This window comes from Neophocaena asiaeorientalis, unplaced genomic scaffold (genome assembly GCF_003031525.2).
Source record: "Neophocaena asiaeorientalis asiaeorientalis breed wild unplaced genomic scaffold, Neophocaena_asiaeorientalis_V1.1 scaffold427, whole genome shotgun sequence".
In the NCBI taxonomy this organism is placed as follows: domain Eukaryota; kingdom Metazoa; phylum Chordata; class Mammalia; order Artiodactyla; family Phocoenidae; genus Neophocaena; species Neophocaena asiaeorientalis.
In genome coordinates, this window is record NW_020172280.1 from 3,838,948 (window position 1) to 3,863,107 (window position 24,160).

General features: G+C 39.6%; 1 protein-coding gene across 1 annotated transcript in view; it reads right to left on the bottom strand.

Moving 5' to 3' along the window:
• The window catches only part of DTNBP1 (dystrobrevin binding protein 1), a 105,836-nt gene that overhangs the window by 51,904 nt on the left and 29,772 nt on the right, over window positions 1–24,160 (bottom strand). Inside the window, exon 6 of the mRNA XM_024764246.1 lies at window positions 12,952–12,974. Coding sequence (XP_024620014.1) covers window positions 12,952–12,974 — 23 coding nt within the window. The remainder of the gene's footprint in view (window positions 1–12,951; window positions 12,975–24,160) is intronic.

Here is a 24,160-nt window from a genome sequence, read left to right on the forward strand (position 1 = left end):
GGTCTCTGGTGGACCAGTGTCCTGAACTCGGCTCTCCCACCTCAGAGGCTCAGGCCTGACACCTGGCCGGAGCACTAAGACCCTGTCAGCCACACGGCTCAGAAGAAAAGGGAGAAAAATAAAATAAAATAAGAAAAAGAAAAAAAAATAGTTATTAAAAAATATATTATTAAAATTTTAAAAAGTAATAAAAAAAAAGAAAGAACAACCAAACCAATAAACAAGTCCACCAATGATAACAAGTACTAAAAACTCTACTAAAAAGCCAAAAAAAGAAACCAAAAAAACCCCAGACAGACAGAACCTTAGGACAAATGGGAAAAGCAAACCTACACAGACAAAAGTCACACAAAGCATACATATACACAATCACAAAAAGAGATAAAGGAAATAAATAAATAAATAAATATATATATATATATATAAAAAGGAAGAGAGCAACCAAATCAATAAACAAATCTACCAATGATAATAAGCTCTAAATACTAAACTGAGATAAACATAAAGCCAGAAACAAATTAGATGCAGAAAGGAAACCCAAGTCTACAGTTGCTCCCAAAGTCCGCCACCTCAATTTTGGGTTGAGTCATTCTCTATTCAGGTATTCCACAGAGGCAGGGTACATCAAGTTGATTGTGGAGATTTAATCTGCTGCTCCTGAGGCTGCTGGGAGAGATTTCCCTTTCTCTTCTTTGTTCGCACAGCTCCCAGGGTTCAGCTTTGGATTTGGTCCCACCTCTGCATGTTAGGTTACCCTCTGTTGTCTTTTGTGAAGTCTGAGTTCTTCTGCCAGCATTCAGTAGGTGTTCTGTATGAGTTGTTCCACATGTAGATATATTTTTGATGTATTTGTGGGGAGGCAGGTGATCTCCACGTCTTACTCCTCCACCATCATGAAGGTCTCCCCCTTAACCTGTATTCTTGAAATAAAATAAACATCTCTGCATTTTTGCAATTGTTCTTTCTTCTTCCTGGAATGTCCTTTATTACCCTTTTCTTCCAGGTCAGCACTCAAGTGCCTCTCTCTAAATAGTTCATTACTCCTGCCTTAGTGTGCTTATTTTTATTTTAATACTTTTTACATTATATTAAAATTATATATTTGCCTTTCTATCCTATAAGCTTTGCCACAGTGCTTTTAGCTCCTTGAGGACAGAGGACAGAGGACAGCTGTCTTACCCAACCTGAGTCTCCATTACCTAAATATTACCAAATGGCAGCTGAAGAGTTTTGTCTTACATGTTAAGCTAACTCTTTGAGTTGAACCAACACATTCTACCCAAGTTTACCATCTATCTATTAAATCCAAATTTGTGACATGCTACGGCTGCCAAGCCAACAGTACACGTAATCCATACCCAAGTCATCCAAATAAGTGAGCCTCCTAATGGTCTCAGAATTCTCCAATTCAGACAATCTCGTTAATTTTATTTCTTCTTTTTAACACAAATTTAGCCATGATTATCACTGGGAACTGTTCCACCTCAAAGATCTCAAACTGAAATTCCTTCTTTGACCACAAGATCCACCTCAACAACCAAAGTGTTTTTTACCTTTAGGGCGTACGCCATGCCCAGTACCTTGTATCTGGCTTATTTTACTGGTCTCATCAGGCCTCTCCTTTCTGGGCTGAATTCCATGGCCAATCATTTTAATCATGATCTCATTAGCACCCAAGATTACCATGATCTGCTGATCCACCATATATACTCTTTAACTCCCAGCTTTGTGTTAACCAAAGCATATTTGCTTTGGTTTATATTTCTACTTCTGAGCCTAGCCTTGCAAATTCAGACTACCTCCATACACAGATTCTTTTTCCTGTATTACCTGCCAGCCTTTCCTCCTCTAAGGTCTCAGAGAAAGAGATGTCCTAGATCCTCTACAAGGATAATCTATCTGGATCTTTTTTCCCATCTTCTCTAGATCTTAATCAACTCCTTAACATCTTCAACTTCACCTTCTCCCCTGACCTTGATCCTGATTCTATCTCAAGTGACCTTTTCATCTCTTTCCTAATTTCTTGTGTACTTCTGATTTACAATCTGGATTCTCCCTTTACAAACAGCTCTGTCAGGTCACCAGTTGTCTATTCATCCCCATTCTGCTCAACTTTTTTGCATTACTTATAGCACTGATAACCACTTCTAGTTTAAACTTTCTCCTCTCTGGACTTCCTGTCACTGAATTGTCTTGGTCTTCCTCCAGTTTCAATGACCACTCTGGCCCTGTCTCCTTCATTGGCTCCACTTCCCAGAGTTAAGCCTTAAATGTGATCACACTCTATCAGGCTGGTCTTACCTGCCTTTCCCCACATACTCTCATGATGATCTACCCACTGTGATAGTGATAACCCCTAAATCCTGGCATGTTTTCACACTGTCAGTCACATTTCTGACATGGTTGGGTAATGCTGTATTGAGGAGGAGATTACACTGGATGTCCTCTTATATGATACAACTGGATCCCATGTTGGTCATTTAATTTTTCAAAAGGCAGTTAATATAGCTATCCATTAAAAACCACTTTAATTTAAAATATAACCATACTTTTCCCCCTGAATTCTTTGGGTATAGGTCAACTTGTTGAAAAAAATCCTTGTATAAGCCACCTATACTGCACTGGGTAAAATTTCCAGCTTATTTTTAAAATCAGAGCAGGAATTTAAGATCTGTGAAGCAATCTGTACATAGAACCTTTCAGAATATTTATTATTTTCCCCCAAGTCTTTTCTAATTCCTAATTATACATTTTGTAGCAATTTTTAAAAGCTATTTACCTATATTAAGTCTTCCAAAGCAGTCTACTTAATTTTCTTACAAACAGTTCTCCTTAATGATGAGGTTTCATCATTTTATCTGATATTTAATTAAACTGCATATTAAGAGTGTGGAGAAAAGGGAACCCTCCTACACTCTTGGTAGGAATGTAAATTGGTACAACCACTATGGAAAACAGTATGGAGGTTGCCTAAAAAACTAAAAATAGAACTACCATACGATCCAGCAATCTCACTCCTGGGCATATACCCAGAGAAAACCATAATTCAAAAAGACACATGCATCCCAATGTTCATTGCAGCACTGTTTACAATAGCCAGGTCATGGAAGCAACCTAAATGCCCATGGACAGACGAATGGATAAAGATGTGGTACATCTATACGATGGAATACTACTCAGCCATAAAAAATGAAATAATGCCATTAGCAGCAACATGGATGGATCTAGAGATTATCATACTAAGTAAAGTAAGTCAGACAGAAAAAGACAAATATCATATGATATCACTCATATGTGGAATCTAATTTTAAAAATGATACAAATGAACTCATTTACAAAACAGACTTACAGATATTGAAAACAAACTTATGGTTACCAAAGGGGAAACATGGAGGGGTGGGGAGGGGGGATAAATCAGGAGCTTGGGATGAACATACACACACTACTATACATAAGATAGATGACCAACAAGGACCTGCTGTATAACACAGGGAACTCTACTCAATATTCTGTGATAACTTACATGAGAAAAGAATCTAAAAATGAATGAAAATATGTATGCGTAAAACTGAATTATCTTGCTATACCCCAGAAACAAACACAATACTGTAAGTCAACTATACTCCAGTAAAGCTAAAATTTAAAAAAACCCAAAACACTGCACATTACAATAACGAGGGTAAATGAATTTGGGAACAAACAATTCACTCTGGGTAGAAATGAAAGTATTTGGTTGTACTGGCGAGTAGCCTATCAGCCACGAGCATTCAGCCCGCTGTGGTATCAGTCAGTGTGTTTTACAGAGAAAAAGGAGAGTGACAGTTAATTTGGTAAGGCACATAAGTGAAAGAAAAAGAACAAGTTCGCATATTAAAGCCATGTTAAGTCGGGAATGTTATGGAGATAAGAACAGTAACCAAGCCTAGATGTCCTCATCTCTACTCTTTTCAGTGCCACGATATTTCTAGACTTATACTTAAGAGTGATTAAGATTCATATATGAAATGACAATCTATTTTAAAAATTAAACTGGAAAAATGATGAAAATCCCTAAATAACAGACACATCTATTTGTGGTCAATTTCCTATGTCTTTAAGCACTGTGAAAAACTTACTTACTCTACATGTAGTTACAATGATGGGTTTCCTTCCCCGCTGAAAATAAAAAAATTAAGACATTTAAGATCCTACCCACCTTTCTTTTTTTTTTTTTTTAGTTACGCGGAGGAAGCCCCTACCCACCTTTTTATATTGTAATAATATTCAAGCGACTATCACTAAAGAGTTTAAATGAATGCAGTATTTGGGGGAACAGAGAAAACCTTCCTGTTGCCAATATTTTAAAAAACAAATAATAAACAATTAGTTGCAATAATGCTGTAGAGAGTTGTTAAGTATTTCACAAGTGCAAGGTGAACTTAACTCATTAACCTCAATGGAGTACAGAAGGAAGAACCCAGAACTCAGTGGATCATACTGTTCTACGTTACTAACTTTGAGGGTTACTAATTTTCCCTTTTTGTCCCCCAAAGTTAGCTCTTCCCCAACTTAGCAAGAACCTTCTAAATATAACTACAAGTAGAATAAAACAATTGGAGGAAGTAAAACCTTTTGTTTTCCTGCAACATATAAAGGAAAAAGAAAGGCAAAAGCAATGTTCAAAAAATAAGCAATTGTTATAATATGTTTGAATGAATTTTTTTCCTCCACTAATGTCTTGGAAGAGCAGTTATATTTCTCCTTTTCTTGTTAGATGCTATTCACGCTTTTGAAATATTAGCAAAACACTCAAAAGGCAGAGCTTGGTTCAAGATGGCAGAGTAGAAGGATGTGCTCTCATTCCCTCTCGTGAGAACACCAGAATCACAACTAACTGCTGAACAATCATCGACAGGAAGACACTGGAACTCACCAAAAAAGATACCCCACATCCAAAGACAAAGGAGAAGCCACAATGAGATGGTAGGAGCGGCGCAATCACAAGAAAATCCCATAACTGCTTGGTGAGTGACTCACAAACTGGAGAACACTTATACCACAGAAGTACACCCACTGGAGTAAAGGTTCTGAGCCCCATGTCAGGCTTCCCAACCCGCAGGTCTGATAACGGGAGGAGGCATTCCTAGAGAATCAGACTTTGAAGTCTAGCGGGATTTGACTGCAGGACTCAACAGGACTGGGGGAAACAGAGACTTCACTCTTGGAGGGCACACACAAAGTAGCATGCGCATCGGAACCCAGGGGAAGGAGCAGTGACCCCATAGGAGACTGAACCAGACCTACCTGCTAGTGTTGGAGGGTCTCCTGCAGAGGCAGGGGTGGCTGTGTCTCACCGTGAGGACAAGGACACTGGCAGCGGAAGTTCTGGGAGGTACTCCTTGGCGTGAGCCCTCCCTGAGTCTGCCATTAGCCTCACCAAACAACCCGGGTAGGCTCCAGTGTTGGGTCGCCTTAGGCCAACCAACCAACAGAAAGGGAACCCAGCCCCACCCATCAGCAGACAAGCAGATTAAAGATTTACTAAGCTCTGCCCACCAGAGCAACACCTAGCTCTACCCACCACCAGTCCCTCCGATCAGGAAACTTGCTTAAGCCTCTTAGATAGCCTCATCCACCAGAGGGCAGACAGCAGAAGCAAGAAGAACTACAATCCTGCAGCCTGTGGAACAAAAACCACATTCACAGAAAGACAGGCAAGATGAAAAGGCAGAGGGCTATGTACCAGATGAAGGAACAAGATAAAACCCCAGAAAAACAACTAAATGAAGTAGAGATAGGCAACCTTCCAGAAAAAGAATTCAGAATAATGATAGTGAAGATGATTCAGGACCTCGGAAAAAGAATGGAGGCAAAGATCGAGAAGATGCAAGAAATGTTTAACAAAGACCTAGAAGAATTAAAGAACAAACAGAGATGAACAATACAATAACTGAAATGAAAAATACACTAGAAGGAATCAACAGCAGAATAACTGAGGCAGAAGAACGGATAAGTGACCTGGAACACAGAATGGTGGAATTCACTGCTGCAGAACAGAATAAAGAAAAAAGAATGAAAAGAAATGAAGACAGCTTAAGAAACTTCTGGGACAACATTAAACGCAACAACATTCGCATTATAGGGGTCCCAGAAGGAGAAGAGAGAGTGAAAGGACCAGAGAAAATATTTGAAGAGACTATAGTCGAAAACTTCCCTAACATGGGAAAGGAAATAGCCACCCAAGTCCAGGAAGTGCAGAGAGTCCCATACAGGATAAACACAAGGAGAAACACGCCGAGACACATAGTAATCAAATTGGCAAAAATTAAAGACAAAGAAAAAGTATTGAAAGCAGCAAGGGAAGAACAACAAATAACATACAAGGGAACTCCCATAAGGTTAACAGCTGATTTCTCAGCAGAAACTACAAGCCAGAAGGGAGTGGCATGATATACTTAAAGTGATGAAAGGGAAGAATCTACAACCAAGATTACTCTACCTGGCAAGGATCTCATTCATATTTGATGGAGAAATCAAAAGCTTTACAGACAAGCAAAAGCTAAGAGAATTCAGCACCACCAACCAGCTCTACAACAAACGCTAAAGGAACTTCTCTAAGTGGGAAACACAAGAGAAGAAAAGGACCTACAAAAACAAACCCAAAACAATTAAGAAAATGGTAATAGGAACATACATATCAATAATTACCTTAAACGTGAACGGATTAAATGCTCCAACCAAAAGACACAGGCTTGAATGGATACAAAAACAAGACCCATATAATATGCTGTCTACAAGAGTCTGACTGCAGACATAGGGACACATACAGACTGAAAGTTAGGGGATGGAAAAAGATATTCCATGCAAATGGAAATCAAAAGAAAGCTGGAGTAGCAATACTCATATCAGATAAAACAGACTTTAAAATAAAGAATGTTACAAGAGACAAGAAAGGACACTACATAATGATCAAGGGATCAATCCAAGAAGAAGATAAAACAATTATAAATATATATGCACCCAACATAGGAGCACCTCAATACATAAGGCAACTGCTAACAGCTATAAAACAGGAAAGTGACAGTAAAACAATAACAGTGGGGGACTTTAACACCTCACTTACACCAATGGACAGATTATACAAAGAGAAAACTAATAAGGAAACACAAGCTTTAAATGACATAACAGAACAGATAGATTTAATTGATATTTATGGACATTGCATCCAAAAACAGATTACACTTTCTTCTCAAGTGCACATGGAACATTCTCCAGGATAGATCACATCTGGGGTCACAAATCAAGGCTTAGTAAATTTAAGAAAATTGAAATCATACCAAGCATCTTTTCTGACCACAACACTATGAGATTAGAAATCAATGACATGGAAAAAAACATAAAAAACACAAAAACATGAAGGCTAAACAATACATTATTAAATAACCAAGAGATCACTGAAGAAATCAAAGAGGAAATCAAAAAATACCTAGAGACAAATGACAATGAAAACACGATGATCCAAAACCTATGGGAGGCAGCAAAAGCCGTTCTAAGAGGGAAGTTTATTGCTATACAAGCCTACCTCAAGAAACAAGAAAAATCTCAAATAAACAATCTAACCTTACACCTAAAGGGGCTAGAGAAAGAAGAACAAACAAAACCCACAGTTAGCAGAAGGCAAGAAATCATCAAGATCAGAGCAGAAATAAACGAAATAGAAACAGAACAATAGCAAAGATCAATAAAACTAAAAGCTGGTTCTTTGAGAATATAAAATCAATAAACTCCTCAAATCAATAAAATTAGAAATGAAAAAGGAGAAGTTATAACAGACACCACAGAAACAGGAAGCATCCTAAGAGACTACTACAAGCAACTCTATGCCAATAAAATGGATAGCCTGGAAGAAATGGACAAATTCTTAGAAAGGTATAACCTTCCAAGAATGAACCAGGAAGAAACAGAAAATATGAACAGACCAATCACAAGTAATGAAATTGAAAGTGTGATTAAAAATCTTCCAACAGGGCTTCCCTGGTGGTGCAGTGGGTGAGAGTCTGCCTGCCGATGCAGGGGACGCGGGTTTGTGCCCCGGTCCAGGAAGATCCCACATGCTGCGGAGCACCTGGACCCATGAGCCATGGCTGCTGAGCCTGCGCGTCCGGAGCCTGTGCTCCGCAACGGGAGAGGCCACAACAGTGAGAGGCCTGCGTACCACAAAAAAAAAAATCTTCCAACAAACAACAGTCCAGGACCAGATGGCTTCACAGGTGAATTCTATCAAACATTTAGAGAAGAGCTAACACCCATCTTTCTCAAATGCTTCCAAAAAATTGCAGAGGAAGGAACACTCCCAAACTCATTCTATGAGGCCACCATCACCCTGATACTAAAACCAGACAAAGATACTACAAAAAAAGAAAATTACAGACCAATATCACTGATGAATATAGATGCAAAAATTCTCAACAAAATACTAGCAAACAGAATCCAACAACACATTAAAAGGATCATACACCATGATCAAGTGGGATTTATCCCAGGGATGCAAGAATTCTTCAATATACGCAAATCAATCAATGTGATACACCAATATTAACAAATTCAAGAAGAAAAACAATATGATCATCTCAATAGATGCAGAAAAAGCTTTTGAGCAAATTCAACACCCATTTATGATAAAAAGTCTCCAGAAAGTGGGCATAGAGGGAACCTACCTCAACATAATAAAGGCCATATATGACAAACCCACAGCAAACATCATTCTCAATGGTGAGAAAGTGAAAGCATTTCCTCTAAGATTAGGAACAAGATAAGGATGTCCACTCTCACTACTATTATGCAACATAGTTTTGGAAGTCCTAGCCATGGCAATCAGAGAAGAAAAAGAAATAAAAAGAATACAAATTGGAAAAGAAGTAAAACTGACACTGTTTGCAGATGACATGATACTATACATAGAGAATCCTAAAGATGTCACCAGAAAACTACTAGAGGTAATCAATGAATTTGGTGAAGTTGCAGGATACAAAATTAATGCACAGAAATCTCTTGCACTCCTATACACTAATGATGAAACACCTGAAAGAGAAATTAAGGAAACACTCTCATTTACCACTGCAACAAAAAGAATAAAATAGCTATATGCAAAGAATAAAAGACCTGTATGCAGAAAACTATAAGACAATGATGAAAGAAATTAAAGATGATACCAAAAGGTGGAGAGATAGACCATGTTCTTGGATTGGAAGAATCAATATTTGGAACATGACTATACTACCCAAAGCAATCTACAGATTCAATGCAATCCCTATCAAACTACCAATGGCATTTTTAAAAATTTATTTATTTATTTATTTTGGCTGCACTGGGTCTTCGTTGCGGTACACAGGCTTCCTCTGGTTGCGGTGAGCGGGCTTCTCACTGCGGTGGCTTCTCTTGTTGCAGAGCATGGGCTCTAGGCGTGCGGGCTTTAGTAGTTGTGGCTCGTGGGCTCTAGAGCACAGGCTCAGTAGTCGTGGTGCACAGGTTTAGTTGCTCCGCGGCACGTGGCATCTTCCTGGACCAGGGCTCGAACCCATGTCCCCTGCACTGGCAGGTGGATTCTTAACCACTGCGCCACCAGGGAAACCCCTATGGCATTTTTAACGGAACTAGAACAAAACAATCTTAAAATTTGTATAGAGACATAAAAGACCCTGAATAGCCAAAGCAGTCTTGAGGGAAAAAAACGGAGCTGGAGGAATCAGACGCTCTGACTTCAGACTATACTACAACCTTACAGTAATCAAGGCAATATAGTATGGGCACAAAAACAGAAATATAGATTAATGGAACAAGACAGAAAGCCCAGAGAGGAACCCACACACCTACGGTCAACTAATCTATGACAAAGGAGGCAAGGATATACAATGGAGAAAAGACAGTCTCCTCAATAAGTGATGCTGGGAAAACTGGACAGCTTCATGTAAAAGAATGAAATTAGAACACTGCCTAACACCATACATAAAAATAAACTCAAAATGGATTAGAGACCTAAATATAATACCGGACACTATAAAACTCTTAGAGGAAAACATAGGAAGAACACTCTTTGACATAAATCACAGCAAGATCTTTTTTGACCCACTTCCTAGAGTAATGGAAATAAAAACAAAAATAAACAGATGGGATCTAATGAAACTTCAAAGCTTTTGCACAGCAAAGGAAACCATAAACAAGACAAAAAGACAACCCTCAGAATGGGAGAAAATATTTGCAAATGAATCAACAAAGGATTAATCTCCAAAATATATAAACAACTCATGCAGCTCAATATCAAAAACAACAAACAACCCAATCCAAAAATGGGCAGAAGACCTAAATAGACATTTCTCCAAAGAAGACATACAGATGGCCAAGAAGCACATGAAACGTTGCTCAACATCACTCATAATTAGAGAAATGCAAATCAAAACTACAATGAGGTATCACCTCACACCAGTTAGAATGGGCATCATCAGAAAATCTACAAACAACAAATGCTGGAGAGGGTGTGGAGAAAAGGGAACCCTCTTGCACTGTTGGTGGGAATGTAAATTGATACAGCCACTATGGAGAACAGTATGGAGGTTCCTTAAAAAACTAATAGTAGAATTACCATATGATCCAGCAATCCCACTACTGGGCATATACCCTGAGAAAACCATAATTCAAAAAGAGACATGCACCCCAATGTTCATTGCAGGAATATTTACAATTGCCAGGTCATGGAAGCAACCTAAATGTCCACCGACAGATGAATGGATAAAGAAGATGTGGTACATATATACAATGGAATATTACTCAGCCATAAAAAGGAACAAAACTGGGTCATTTGTAGAGACGTGGGTGGACCCAGAGACTGTCATACAGAGTGAAGTACGTTGGACAGAGAAAAACAAGTATCGCATATTAACGCATATATGTGGAACGTATAAAAATGGTACAGATGAACCGGTTTGCAGGGTAGAAATTGAGACACAGATGTAGAGAGCAAACGTATGGACACCAAGGGGGGAAAGCCACGGGGGAGTGGGGGTGGTGGTGTGATGAACTGGGCAATTGGGATTGACATGTATACAGTGATGTGTATAAAATGGATGACTAATAAGAACCTGCTGTATAAAAAAATAAAATCAAAAAATAACAAGAGGAAAAAATTTTCAATGAATATTAGTTCTTTAAAACACTAGATATGATACAATAATCAGTTTAGGGTCTGTTCAAATTTGAGAGCTTTAATTGGCCTGTGGGTGGGTTGGATGTGCTGTTAAATATTGTGCATAATTAGGGATGTGTGTGTAAACAAGATATTTCAGCATAAACTGAATTATTCTATCAGGTAATATGTAACACTATCTAACCTTTTGCAAACTGCTGGTCTCCTCTTTTTCTGTGAATACTGTCATACAGAAAAAAAAAAGCCTCAGTAATGAGATGCAAGCAAAGTTGACATTTTGCATAATCTGTGTTCCTGCCTGTCTTTTAATATTAAGTTGCTTTTTTTCTTCTCCTAACATAAGATGCTAGCAGACTAAAAGAAAAGAAGGAGAGGGACAATAATATTTTATGAGGGTTTCAAATCTTATTTTAAACCAGTGAGGAAAAATAATGTACATGAGTTGTGGTTCACAAATTGATTAAGAATAAGGATGTAGCCATGATAATACATCACATTATCATTGAACATGGCCCTCAACAAACTGGCCATGAACTTAATCATTTACTATAACTAGTCAGTCAAATAGAAACTCAGCCAAAACAAGTCTGTCTGATTATAGTCATAGTAGGAATAAGCCTTTATACCTTTTACCTTGCGGGTTACTTATTTTCTCTAACACATCCAGATAAATCATACACGTGAACAATTCAACTGTAAATCATATATGGAAAATCTTTAACCAGTAACTCTAAAAGTCAATACTAGCTTATATATGAAACATAATAAGCAATAATTCAAAGTCTTCTTGGTTACTGAAATTCTCTGAGAAAAATTTCACTACTCAATTGCTAATGAGTAATTGAAAAGTGGCAAACTGGAAGGGCTTTCGGCTGTTGGAAAGTTTGTGGTTTTCCCTATTTTTCACAAGTGTTTCCCCATAACCAGTAAGGGTCAACGTGACCAAGAATTATTCTTCAGTGCCCACCTGCAACAGTTCCCTAAAATTAAAAAGCAATGCTGGGCACTTTTAGTATCTCAGAATATAGTTCATCAAAGCTTGTAATTTTACAGATTGAGAAACTAAGCCTGAAAAAGATAAAGATATGTATCCAAAGTTACAAGATGGTGGCAGAGCATGACCCAGCACTGAAAACCTCGCAGGACGTTCATGTGACTCTGGGTCAACTGCAGGGCCACCTCTCTGCCTTTATCACCACAGCCTCTACGTGTGGCCCAGGCTCAGCACAACAGAAACCAGAATCTTTTTAAATTATGATTCTCTGGGACTTCCCTGGTGGTCCCGTGGCTAAGACGCCGTGCTCCCAATGCGGGGGGCCAGAGTTCAATCCCTGGTCAGGGAACTAGATCCCACACGCCACAACTAAGAGTCCACATACTGCTGTGTGTGCACAGGAGTCCACAAGATCCTGTGTGCCACAACTAAGACCTGACCCCGCACAGCCAAATAATAAATAAGTAAATGTTTAAAAAAAAAAACCCAAAACACTATGATTCTCAACAACCTCAAAGTTAGCGCTGTGTCTCCTAACACACTACTTATAATGTCATTAGCAGAAACTCACTTGGTACATGTGTTACAGCTAAAAAAGAATATCAAAACCACCTGTGATTAAATAAAATTTATGAAAACAGTATTAAGCAAACTTTTCTGATGTAAATTGTCTGATTTAAAGAAAAAGGAATGCATTCTTTCATCATCAACAAGAGAGAACATCTGACATCAATTAACTCTCATCTACTTTAAAGTGAAGAATTAAACACAAAATTACCTTTGAAGGTTTCAAGTTCCTTCCTGTAGGAAAAAAAAGATACAAATTTATTAATCTATTCCCAATGGAAACTGCTCTTAGATTATAAAATTTTAAGTACTTCAAATGCCCAGAGTGGTATTTCTAGATGCTCACGTGTCAATTATACTTCAGTGAAATTACCAGTACAATTAGCCTAAAGCTACTATTTTCAGTTTTTCTGCTGTTACCCTATTAATGGCTCAAAAAAGTTCTACCAAAATTTAAACTATTAAAACACTGAAATACTTATAAGAAGACATACAGCATTTTAATGCCAGCTAGGAACCATCTAGTATATGTAAGAATCAGTTTATAAAAGCACTTAACAATTTTCCCTCCACTGATAAATACTAAACAACAGATTTTTTAAATCTTTAATTAAAAATCATCCAGAATAGGAGCAGTGTTTTCCCCTGTTAAATGAAAGGGGGGAGCATATATCAAAGGACTGAAATCCATAGGTCATCCTGACACAAAAGGGCCAAGCCTCCAGGAAATCCTCTGGTTTGTAATTTTGTCAGTGTCAATTAGCGATGCTGAAACACAAAGTTTCCTGGGGAAGTGTAAAGCCAGGGAAGATAGATGAACAATCATATAACAAAACATTTTAAAATAAATCTATTTATTCATTCATTCATTCATTCATTCATTTATGGCTGTGTTGGGTCTTCGTTGCTGTGCATGAGCTTTCTCTACCTGGGTCGAGCGGGAGTTACTCTTCATTGTGGTGTGCAGGCTTCTCACTGCAGTGGCTTCTCTTGTTACACAGCATGGGCTCTAGGCACGCGGGCTTCAGTAATTGTGGCACGCAGGCTCAGCAGTTATGGCTTGCAGGCTCTAGAGCGCAGGCTCAGTAGTTGTGGCACACGGGCTTAGTTGCTCCGTGGCATGTGGGAATCTTCCCGGACTAGGGCTCGAACCCGTGTCCCCTGCATTGGCAGGTGGATTCTAAACCACTGTGCCACCAGGGAAGTCCCCATAATACAAAACATTTTTGACAAAGAAGTCAAAAGCAAGTTTTTTTCAGGTTTTCCTTTATAATTTTGTAATTATATTTTTCTCATTATCAGTACTAATAATTTTGAGGAGGCAAATTCATTTAGTAAAGGTTTGTTATCCCACTCAAAATATGAGATATTTCTTTTATTTGCATGTACGTTTTACTAAAAATCTAGAGCTATTTTAGATTCTCAAATCAGCATTCCACATTGCTAATTACAATACCCGTCACGCTCCAAAACAGTTGACTACAATGAACAGCTGGCTGGTGGAACTGGCAAGGTGCCACTGAAAAGCCAATATTCTTGTAACAGCCAAGTGAAGGTTCTTAAATCAGATGGTCATCTCACCCCTCTTTTTTTCCTAAAAATACCAACTCATGATAATATTGCCCCAGCACCACAGTTCATTAAGAAAAAAGAATGTTATTTTCAATCCTATCATTTTAAAAAAAAAGAGTGCAATTGTTTCCCTTGAGCCAATAGCCCAGCTGCATTCTTAAAAGACTAGGTACAAAGTAAACATGCCTAAAACCTACTTTACACTCCAATAACGGGATGAAAGCCGAAATAGCCCTGGCGGAAAGGCAACATGTATTGTAAGAGAATATCCTGAAGAGATACCTTCAATCTACTTTTTTTTTTCCTCTACTTCTTATTGATGCCCTCATGTGAGCAATCCCCTAAGGCCACCAAGGGGTGGACAAGATGACGGAACACTCAGTTCAGTATTTAGGAAGTAATTCTTTTCTCTCCGATTACAGTCTTTAGATAGTGTCTGCCTTCCTTCTTTTAGAACATGCAGCAGTAAACAAAATTTCAAAAAAGCACCTCCTGTTTTAAAAAGGTGAAACTTGGAGTAATGATTTCAGACATTGTTTTTCCCTTACTCTCGCCCTGAATACTAAAAACCATAAAGTGAAGAATCCAGTGTCTACTTTATTAACGAGTCATTGCCCAATTGAGGGAAGCTTTCACGTGGAAGGGAAGCTTACCATGCCCACCTTCCAACCTTCTGGCTGCTTCATCAAAGCAACGGAAAGCTGCTATGAGAAAAGAGGAAAGGCGAGCCGGGTGCTCTCCCTAGACACCTCTGCTTACAGACTGTCATGACCCACGGCAGTTCAAGAAACTTCCTCTCAGGAAGTAATCCACTCCTGTACCCAATTCCTAAGAAAGAAGACTGGCTGAGGTAGTGGTGGTACAGATAACGGTGGTTTAAGCTAAAAGTCAGTACTACGGAACTTTTAAAGAACTGATAAAGGAAATCAGTAGCACTGAAAGCCTTGAAGTGTTGTAATTTTTAGGGCAAACTCCACAATGTCAGAGGTAACAGCATCTGGAAATACAGAAGATATAAGAGAAGGGAGGGAAAGGCACATCAAGCAGAGGTAACGGTGAAAGTGAAGCCGTGGAGGCTGAACGGTGTGGGTTATCTTTAGGAAAGAACAATTCAGAAGAGTAGGCTGAATGAAGAGAAAGTAGTGGGAGATGAGGCTAAAGAGGTAGAGGATTCTGAGTGCCAGGCTAAAAGGATTTGGTTTTATTTTTAGCTGGAGAAAAACTTGAGCAAATCTGTGCTTTGCGAAGAACATTCTAGCCGTGATGGACAGATGCACTAACGAGGGGGAGCATGAAGCAGGGAGCACTCAGGAAACCATTAGAAGAGTTTGAAGAAGAGCCAACTAGTGCCTGGAAAGGGCAACATAAGTGGCAATGGCCATGAAGAGAGGGAGTCCAATTTGAAAAACGCCATGGAGAAGACTCAACAGACCATGGCAACTGATGACATGGGCACAAGGTACATAACCGTGAGAGTTCTAGTCTGGATCACTGGAAGGAAAGGGAATTCGTTAGCAGAACACTTAGGAAGAGGAGCAGATTTTGGAGGGCAGCGCATGAGTTCAGTTTGGAACTTAATGAAATAATCTGAAAGGTAGGAAACCTAAGGCTGGTGATGCTGAAAGACATGACTCCCATCGCCTGAAACCCACTCAGGGATTCAGCTCCCCCACTGCCCGTTCAGTCCTGAACCTACTCCAGCTTGGCTTCCAGACCCCACCACTGCACAGTGAGGGTCACCAGCAATCACCAAGCTGCCGAAGGCAATGCTCCCTCTCAGTTTTCATCCGAATCCCTCAGCAGAATTTGATTCCTTGAGAAAGTTTTCTCTAGTTTTTCTCCTTCTCCCTCAGTTCCTTCTGCTACTTCTCTACCCCTTCCAGACCACTAGATGCTGGAGCTCTGCCAGCCTGGTCCTGGGCCCTCTGCGTAACTTATATTCTCTCACAAGGCAATTCATTCAGCTATGCAGCCTCAAATACCATCCACATACTGACTTCCTGTATACTTCCTGTCTTGATCTCTTCTTTGAGCTCCAGACGCAAATGCAACTGCCTATTTGAGAGCTCTGTTCAAAGTGGAGCAGGCTTCCCAACAATACCTGTAAAAGAGCCTGTTCGGGCTTCTCTGGTGGCACAGTGGTTAAGAATCCATTTGCCAATGCAGGGGACACAGGTTTGAACCCTGGTCTGGAAAGATCCCACATGCCACAGAGCAACTAAGTCCATGCGCCACAACTACTGAGCCTGTGCTCTAGAGTCTGCGAGCCACAACTACTGAGCCCGCGCACCACAACTACTGAAGCCCGCGCGCCTAGAGCCCCTGCTCTGCAACAAGAGAAGCCACCGCAATGAGAAGCCCGTACACCACAACGAAGAGTAGACCCCACTCGCCACAACTAGGGAAAGCCCGTGTGCAGCAACAAAGACCCAATGGCAGCCAAAAATAAATAAAGTAAATAAATTAAAAAAAAAAAAAGAGCCTGTTCTTCCTTCAGTCTCTCTCATCTCAACTCATTCCATTACCAAGTTCCTCAAGCTTTGGTTTATCCATCTCCCTCCTTCGCCACATCTAATCCATCAATATATCCTATTAATCCTATCTCAAAACATATCCTGAATCCATCCATTTCTCCCCATCGTCACTACTGTCATGATGATAAATATCGTGTCTTGGATAAATATTCATTTTCTCATACTGAATGTAATCTTTGATCATTCATTCAACAAAAAATGTACTGAGCCTTAGACACTAGGAATAATGTTAGGAATAGCAGTAGGAATAATGCTCAGGTTGGGTTATACACGTTCCATAACCTCAAGCAACTTTAGTGAGAAGAGACAGAAGTAAAGCAACAGTTAGAAACTGATGTCATAGATTAGTGCTCTGATAATGCCAGCCATGCTGAGGATTTTCTAGGAATACAGAGGAGGGAGCAACTCACACACTGTGGGTTGCTGGGAAAGGCTTCCTGGAGGAGCCAGGATTGAACTGAGTTTTGAGGGAAAGTATAACTGATGATGACAGGTAACACTGATTGAAAACATGGCAGATGCTTCACTCTTGACCATTATTATGTCATACTCGCAGCTAACCAAATGTCTAAGTTCTGGCTACTCTCCAAACTCTTATCCAAGTTCACCTTTTCCATGAAGATATCCTTCACACTCAAATGGCCATCTCCCCTTACCTCAACTCCTATAGCACTCAGGTCCATCAGTTTTATAACACCTGGTGCACTGCCTTGTAATGCAGTGATCTCCATGCAGGTATCATCTCTACAATTACACTGCAGAGATCCTGAAGTGCAGAGATCATGTCTCATCCACCCTGATCACACATGTGCACAGAGTCAGACACAACAGACACTCAGCAGCAAGTCATGATTATCAAGTACTGTGGCTGCAGAATGACTAAGAATAGCTGCTTCTTCAAAGAAGCCTTTGCTAGGACTAGGGAGGATTTTATTCTTTATAAAAAAGTTTGACCACATAGTCTCTCATCTGATAACACCGTGTTTGCCTCTTGCAATTTCAAAAATCTGAGTCTCTTCTTTTTCAAAGTTTAATAATATTTTCAGAAGATCAAATAAGTAGAAAGAATTGAAATGCCTTCCTTCAGATTTTACCATATTTTAAATTTTACTCAATTCAGCAAAGACCGTCACAAAATTTAGCATAACCAACCCTGAAACTAAACATTCACCAAATAACACCAGACTCAAAAATCTAGTATTTCCAAAGGGCGAAACTGCTATTTAATCATTTTCTCTACAGGGGTTGAGTTATGAGGGCAGGAAAAAAAAAAAGCATCACATTAATAAATAAATCTATGGAGTGTTGCAAGAAGTATATTAAATCTGTATATGTATAGAAATCAACTAAATCAGACCCACAGATGCAAATTTAATAGATTGGAACCACTGGATAAATGTCTCCATAAACACAATCATCTCACAGATGGAAGCACACTTTCTCTAAACACTAAACTGCTTCCCCAGGACAAATCCATGATAAAAACCTTACACAATGATTCTCTATGGCAAAATACCACATTCAAAATGTGAAGTGCAAAATCAACTCTCACATTTTTCTTCGTATTTGAAAATGTTTAGGGGAAATTTTTTTAAAAGTATGATCAGCAATACTTTCTGTATTGAACACAGTAGAAGAGTGTCCCTTTGTTATGGCTGATGGATAGGAAAGTTCATAGGAAAGATCTTACAAGACCTCTTTCACAAAAGACCGGCTACTATTCACTATTACCCAATCTTTTGCTTCTTAGCATTCTACAGTCATGAAAATGTGTACCCTTATGCACTTGGTGAGTTTGTGGTTAAGAGGGTATAAAGTGGATGAAGGTGGCGCTGGGGGAGAGCTGGCCTACCTGCTTGAGGTAATTTTCATAAAACTGTATCTTAGAAGTCCCTGCTGTCATTTGCTCCTTACACAGGTACTGTGGAGGGGCATGTGTTATAGAACAAGATCTTTTTAATACATAGAATGGGAGGTGGCTACAACCAAGAACAGAACCCAAGAGAATAACAGAACTAAAGCATCTACAATGGCAACTAGACACTAACCTACAGTAGAGAAGAAAATTTAGGATATGAGTGTTATAGAAGTAAAAAAAAGGACAGTTTCAAGAGGTCAGGTAAATAAGGACTGATTTGTCAATGGGCTTAGTTACCTAAAGACTAAGAAGAAAAATACAGGTTAAATATTTAAAGTGCATCATGGATTTGGTCTCCATGAACGTCTCAATATGACACAACCTGTATACGATCTTTCTCTAGAACAATATTTTAACTTCAGTGTGCCATGCATCTTGTCCATTCACAAGCAACCTGTCAGAATGATCTACCTCGTTGGCTATTAGTTATTTTTGTATTTCTACAAATATTCCTCAGCTTTGTTCTGGGATAGTTAATTTATTTGGAAACAGTTTGATCTTTTTGATGCTTGTTTTATGCTTAGTTAAGCAGGTCTGGAACAGGGTTCAGTCAAGGGCTAACTGTACCCCTGCTGGAGGATACGCTCCTGAGTGCTCTGCCTGGTACCCCAGGAACTCTAAGCTTTTTCAGTCTGGCCGCTGGGCTCAGGCACAGTGTGAGGATGTGAGCGCCGGGCACTGCTAACTGACCCTTTTTGATGATACCTCCTCCTGCCTCAGGTGGTTTCCTCACATGAATTACCGGTCCTCTGCTGAATATTCAGGGGAGCTTTCTGCAGATTTTCGGTATCCTCTCTCCCTGGTACTGTGTCCTGTGAACTCTGGCTGCCTTGGGTCCCCAGGCGCTCAGCTGTTCTTCAGTTCAGAGAGTCTGCCAGGCTCTACCTGGGCCCCTCCCTGCACTGAGCCTGGAAACGCTCAAGGCAGGATGCTGGGGAAACCACAGGCCTCGTTCCACCTGTTTCCTATCGATCAAGGAGATCACTTCTCTTCTTTGCCCAGTGTCTTCCAAAGTGTTATTTCCTTTATTTTGTCTGTTTTTCGGCTGCATCAGGTGGGAGAGTAAGTCTGGTCCCTGTTATTCCAGCTTGGGAGGATCCTTTCTGTAAAAGCACTGCCCGAAGGAAAGCTCTCCTGATCTACTTTCCATTCAGCACCCAAATGGATCTCCATGCAGAACCTCGGGAGCTAGTTATTGCCTTTCTGCCTATCTCTGTTGGACCTCCTTCTCTGTTGTTCACCTTGGAGAATGCCACTGGTTTCTTCTGTTCTATTCTCAGCAAAGCCGGGCCTGTGGCAAGTCTCCCAGGCACACCATCCTCAACACTCTGAAATGGAAGAACAGCTCAGACCCGTGGCCCACAGCCTGTCTAGTGGACAGTCAGTTCTTGAAGCTCAGGAGTTTGGTGGGTTATTCTCTAGAACATAAGCTGGTCAAATACTACTAAAGATAACATCTCAAATAAATCTGTTATGCTTTGCTTTAAAGATTTTCTAAACTGTCTACAGTCCACATTAACATAAAAATAAAACACAAACACAAAGAAGAGCATAGTTCCTTAGCATTAGCTGTAATTCATAAAGCAAAAGGAATAATGACTCTCTCAAAATATGCCTGGGCACTGAATCTTATCAACAGAAGCAGTGCCCCCCACTCACAGGAGAGAGTTTCTAAGAGATGACAATTAAGTTTCAAAGTCTAAATGAATCAGTGAAAAATGCTTCTAGAGTTTAGTATGCCCCAAAGCAGATTTCAAGTCCAATGGAAGACTGTGTTAAAATTATGAGTCATTTATAATTAAGCTGAAATACTAAAATCACACTGTTCTTCAAGATGTAGCTATTTTCAGAGAAATTCTGATGGTATGCTGCATATTGAACGGGAAAACAAAGGATCCAAAAGTCCGGAAGTAAGAAATATTTTAATTAAATCACTCACATATAACTTTAACTAAATTATTATGGAAGAATCTCAATAATCAGTCTAAGGAATATTATGGTGGTACTGAAAAGATTACAAATTTAGAAGGCTGAATTTCTTTTTAGCTCTACTTCTTCATTCTTCTAAACGTATCTGTTGCTCCTCTGCTTGGAACGGTGTCATCCTCCATCCCCGTGTGGCTGCCTCCTTATTCAGGTCTCAGCTCTCACGTGTCCTCCAGGAAGGGCCTTCCCTGCTCACCCCAGTGAAGCAACCCTCCCCACCTCTATAACGTTATTCCGTTTTATTTTCTTCAATATAATTGTCTGAAATTATCCTTTTTAAAAATCATGTACAGGGACTTCCCTGGCGGTCCAGCAGCTAGGACTCCACGCTCCCAATGCAGGGGGGGCCCAGGTTCGATCCCTGGTCAGGGAACTAGATCCCACGTACCACAACTAAGACCCAGCACAGCCAAACAACCAAACTAAATTAGTTAAAAATAAATAAAATCATGTACACACTTATCATCTGTTTCTCCCCACACCCATGACTACAAATGCTAGCTGACTCCCGAATCTCAAGTCTATTTCTCTAACTGCTAGCTAGACAATGTAAATGGTCTTAGGTTCTTTATTTTGGCTCATATATCCAATATTAACGCTTCTTACTTGATGAAAAATGTATTTCCTATTGGTTATGAAAACCTATGCAAGGCATCTAGGAGTTACACTTGTATGGCTAACTCATCTTCTGAACCATATGACAACCTAACTACTGGTACCAGTACTTGTCTCTGCCTACAGCCATATATCATGCACTATACCATGTTTTACTATTGATCAAGGCAGCGTCTATTCTTGTCCATAAAAGCTATCAGTAGGGCTTCCCTGGTGGCGCAGTGGTTTAGAGTCCGCCTGCCGATGCAGGGGACACGGGTTCATGCCCCGGTCTGGGAAGATCCCACATGCCACGGAGAGGCTGGGCCCGTGAGCCATGGCCGCTGAGCCTGCGCGTCCGGAGCCTGTGCTCCGCAACGGGAGAGGCCACAACAGTGAGAGGCCCGCGTACCACAAAAAAAAAAAAAAAAGCTATCAGTAATAGCAATATCACTTTACATGCAGAAGAGTTATTAGAAAAGCTATTTATGGGTATCTTCCCCCTACAATTATAAAGTTGCTTGTATGTCACTTTCATTAGATAACCAGCTAAAGTAGGATGTCCTTTTTCAATGCAGAAATACTTAGGTTAAATCGTCTATTCAAATGTTTTTCAAGGGTAGATACACCCCTAGGAGTGTTCTAAAGCTCTATGTTTCCCTCTGCCCACACTGAGAATCTGCCATAGTAAGCCACATTACTGTTGGGATGGGTCACATCCCTCTTTTCACAGGAGGCAGGAATTTATTCTGTGCCGGGAACGTCTATCAAATATGACAAAATATCGTATATCCATTCTCAACTACAGATGCACTGATACCAACATCTGGGACGGAGTCCACTTATTCCAATGCAACAGTCAAAAAAAAAGACGACCCTGGCCTTGATGCTGGCCCCTAAGCAGTAACATAATTTCACGTAACTCAATCTCCTCCCCAGCTCCAACAACCGCTGCCTGCCCACTCCCCAGTCTCTGATGGGAGCAGAATGAGAAAGTGCAGCGGAGCCTATCGTAGACACGATTAGCACTGGAGGTGTGTGAGAAATTATCCTTCATTCTCCCACTCTCTCCATCCCCATCTAGTTGTCTGACCCAGATTTTCTGGAAAGCTACAGAGTGGGTACACTGTAATACACACACACACACACACACACACACACACACAACCTTTGTATTACACATTATCTTCTTCAGAGCAAGAAAAGAAAAATCATTAGTTTAGTTTGTAGGGCCGGCCCCTTGTTAAAGAGGAAAGAGGCTTATTTTTAAGAAACTCTTCCCTTGTGGACCACATAATAAAATGTTTAATTTGGGGTCTTTGAAAGTTTTTCAAATGGTGTAATATAGAATATCAAGTCACAGAATTTTAATATGTATTAGAAATGAATTGGTTCTATAAGCAAGTAAGTTGTGAAATGCTGAGTCAAATTTCTCTACTATAGGAATTCTCACAACCCTTAATAAACTGACATGTACTACAAAGTTCCATGAGGCAAATACAGGGTAAAGTGTTTCTGGAACTTATTTGATCATGGAATGCCAGTGGCTATCTTCTCAGTCCACTGTTCCTGTAAAACACTTCAGGGAATGTTGTAGCTAATAAAAAATTTCTAAATTCAAATTTTATGTTTATCAAAATAGTACATGTACATTCCTTAAGTCAAATAGTACCCACAAGGATTTATGATGAAGCAGATTAGTTCCTCGGCTGAGTTCTCCCCACCTTTCTGTCCTGCTTTTCGCAAGAAGCTACATTCAACTCTTCTAGAGATTTCTTCCGGTATTTACCTCCATTATTTCTAAATGATATGCCATTTTTTTTCATTTTTTTCCATTTATTGACACTAGCCTTCATAATATTCCCAGTTTTGATAACCTCTAGATTGAATAAAAGTAAGAAGCTTAAACTGTAAATAAGACATCTCTGAATAGTAAATATTCTACATAATTTATTATTGGAAAGATATTTTTTGATCTACATTTGACTGAATAAAACTACTTCATTCTCAGTGTTGTCAACTCAAATTATTTACACTACAACTGATTGTTAATCAGCCATATGTGTGTGTTGTGTGTGTGTGTGTGTGGTGTGTGTGTGGTGTGTGTGTGTGTGTTGTGTGTGTATTAACTAAACAAATTGATTCCAAAAGGTTTCTTTGAAGAAGCTAGTTCATCCTTTTATATGCTGAATAAAATAAGAATTTCAGGAAGACCATGCATATACAGTCAACTCATATTTGACAAGAGAGCCAAGAATACTCAATGGAGAAAAAACAGTCTCTTCGAGAAATGGTGCTGGGAAAATTGAATATTCATGTGTAAAGACCCCTATCTTACACCACTAACAAAAATGAGCTCAAAATGGATTAAAGACTTAAATATAAGACCCAAAACGATAAAATTTCTAGAAGAAAACAGGGGAAAAAAAGCTCCTTATTATGGGTCTTGGCAATGATTTTTTGGATACGATACACCTAAAGCACAAGCAACAAAATAACAAATAAACAAATGGGACGACATCAAACTAAAAAGCTTCCGCACAGAGAAAGAAGTGACCAACAAAATGAAAAGACAACCTATGGAATGGGAAAAAATATCTGCCCATCATAAATCTGATAAGGAATGAAGGTGAACTGGATGAAAGTGGTCAAAAGGCACAAACTTCCAGTTAGAAGATAAATAAGTACTAGGGATGTAATGTACAACATGACGATGACAGTTAACACTGCTGTGTGGTATAAATGAAAGTTGTTAAGAGAGTAGATCCTGGGCTTCCCTGGTGGTGCAGTGGTTGGGAGTCCGCCTGCCGATGCGG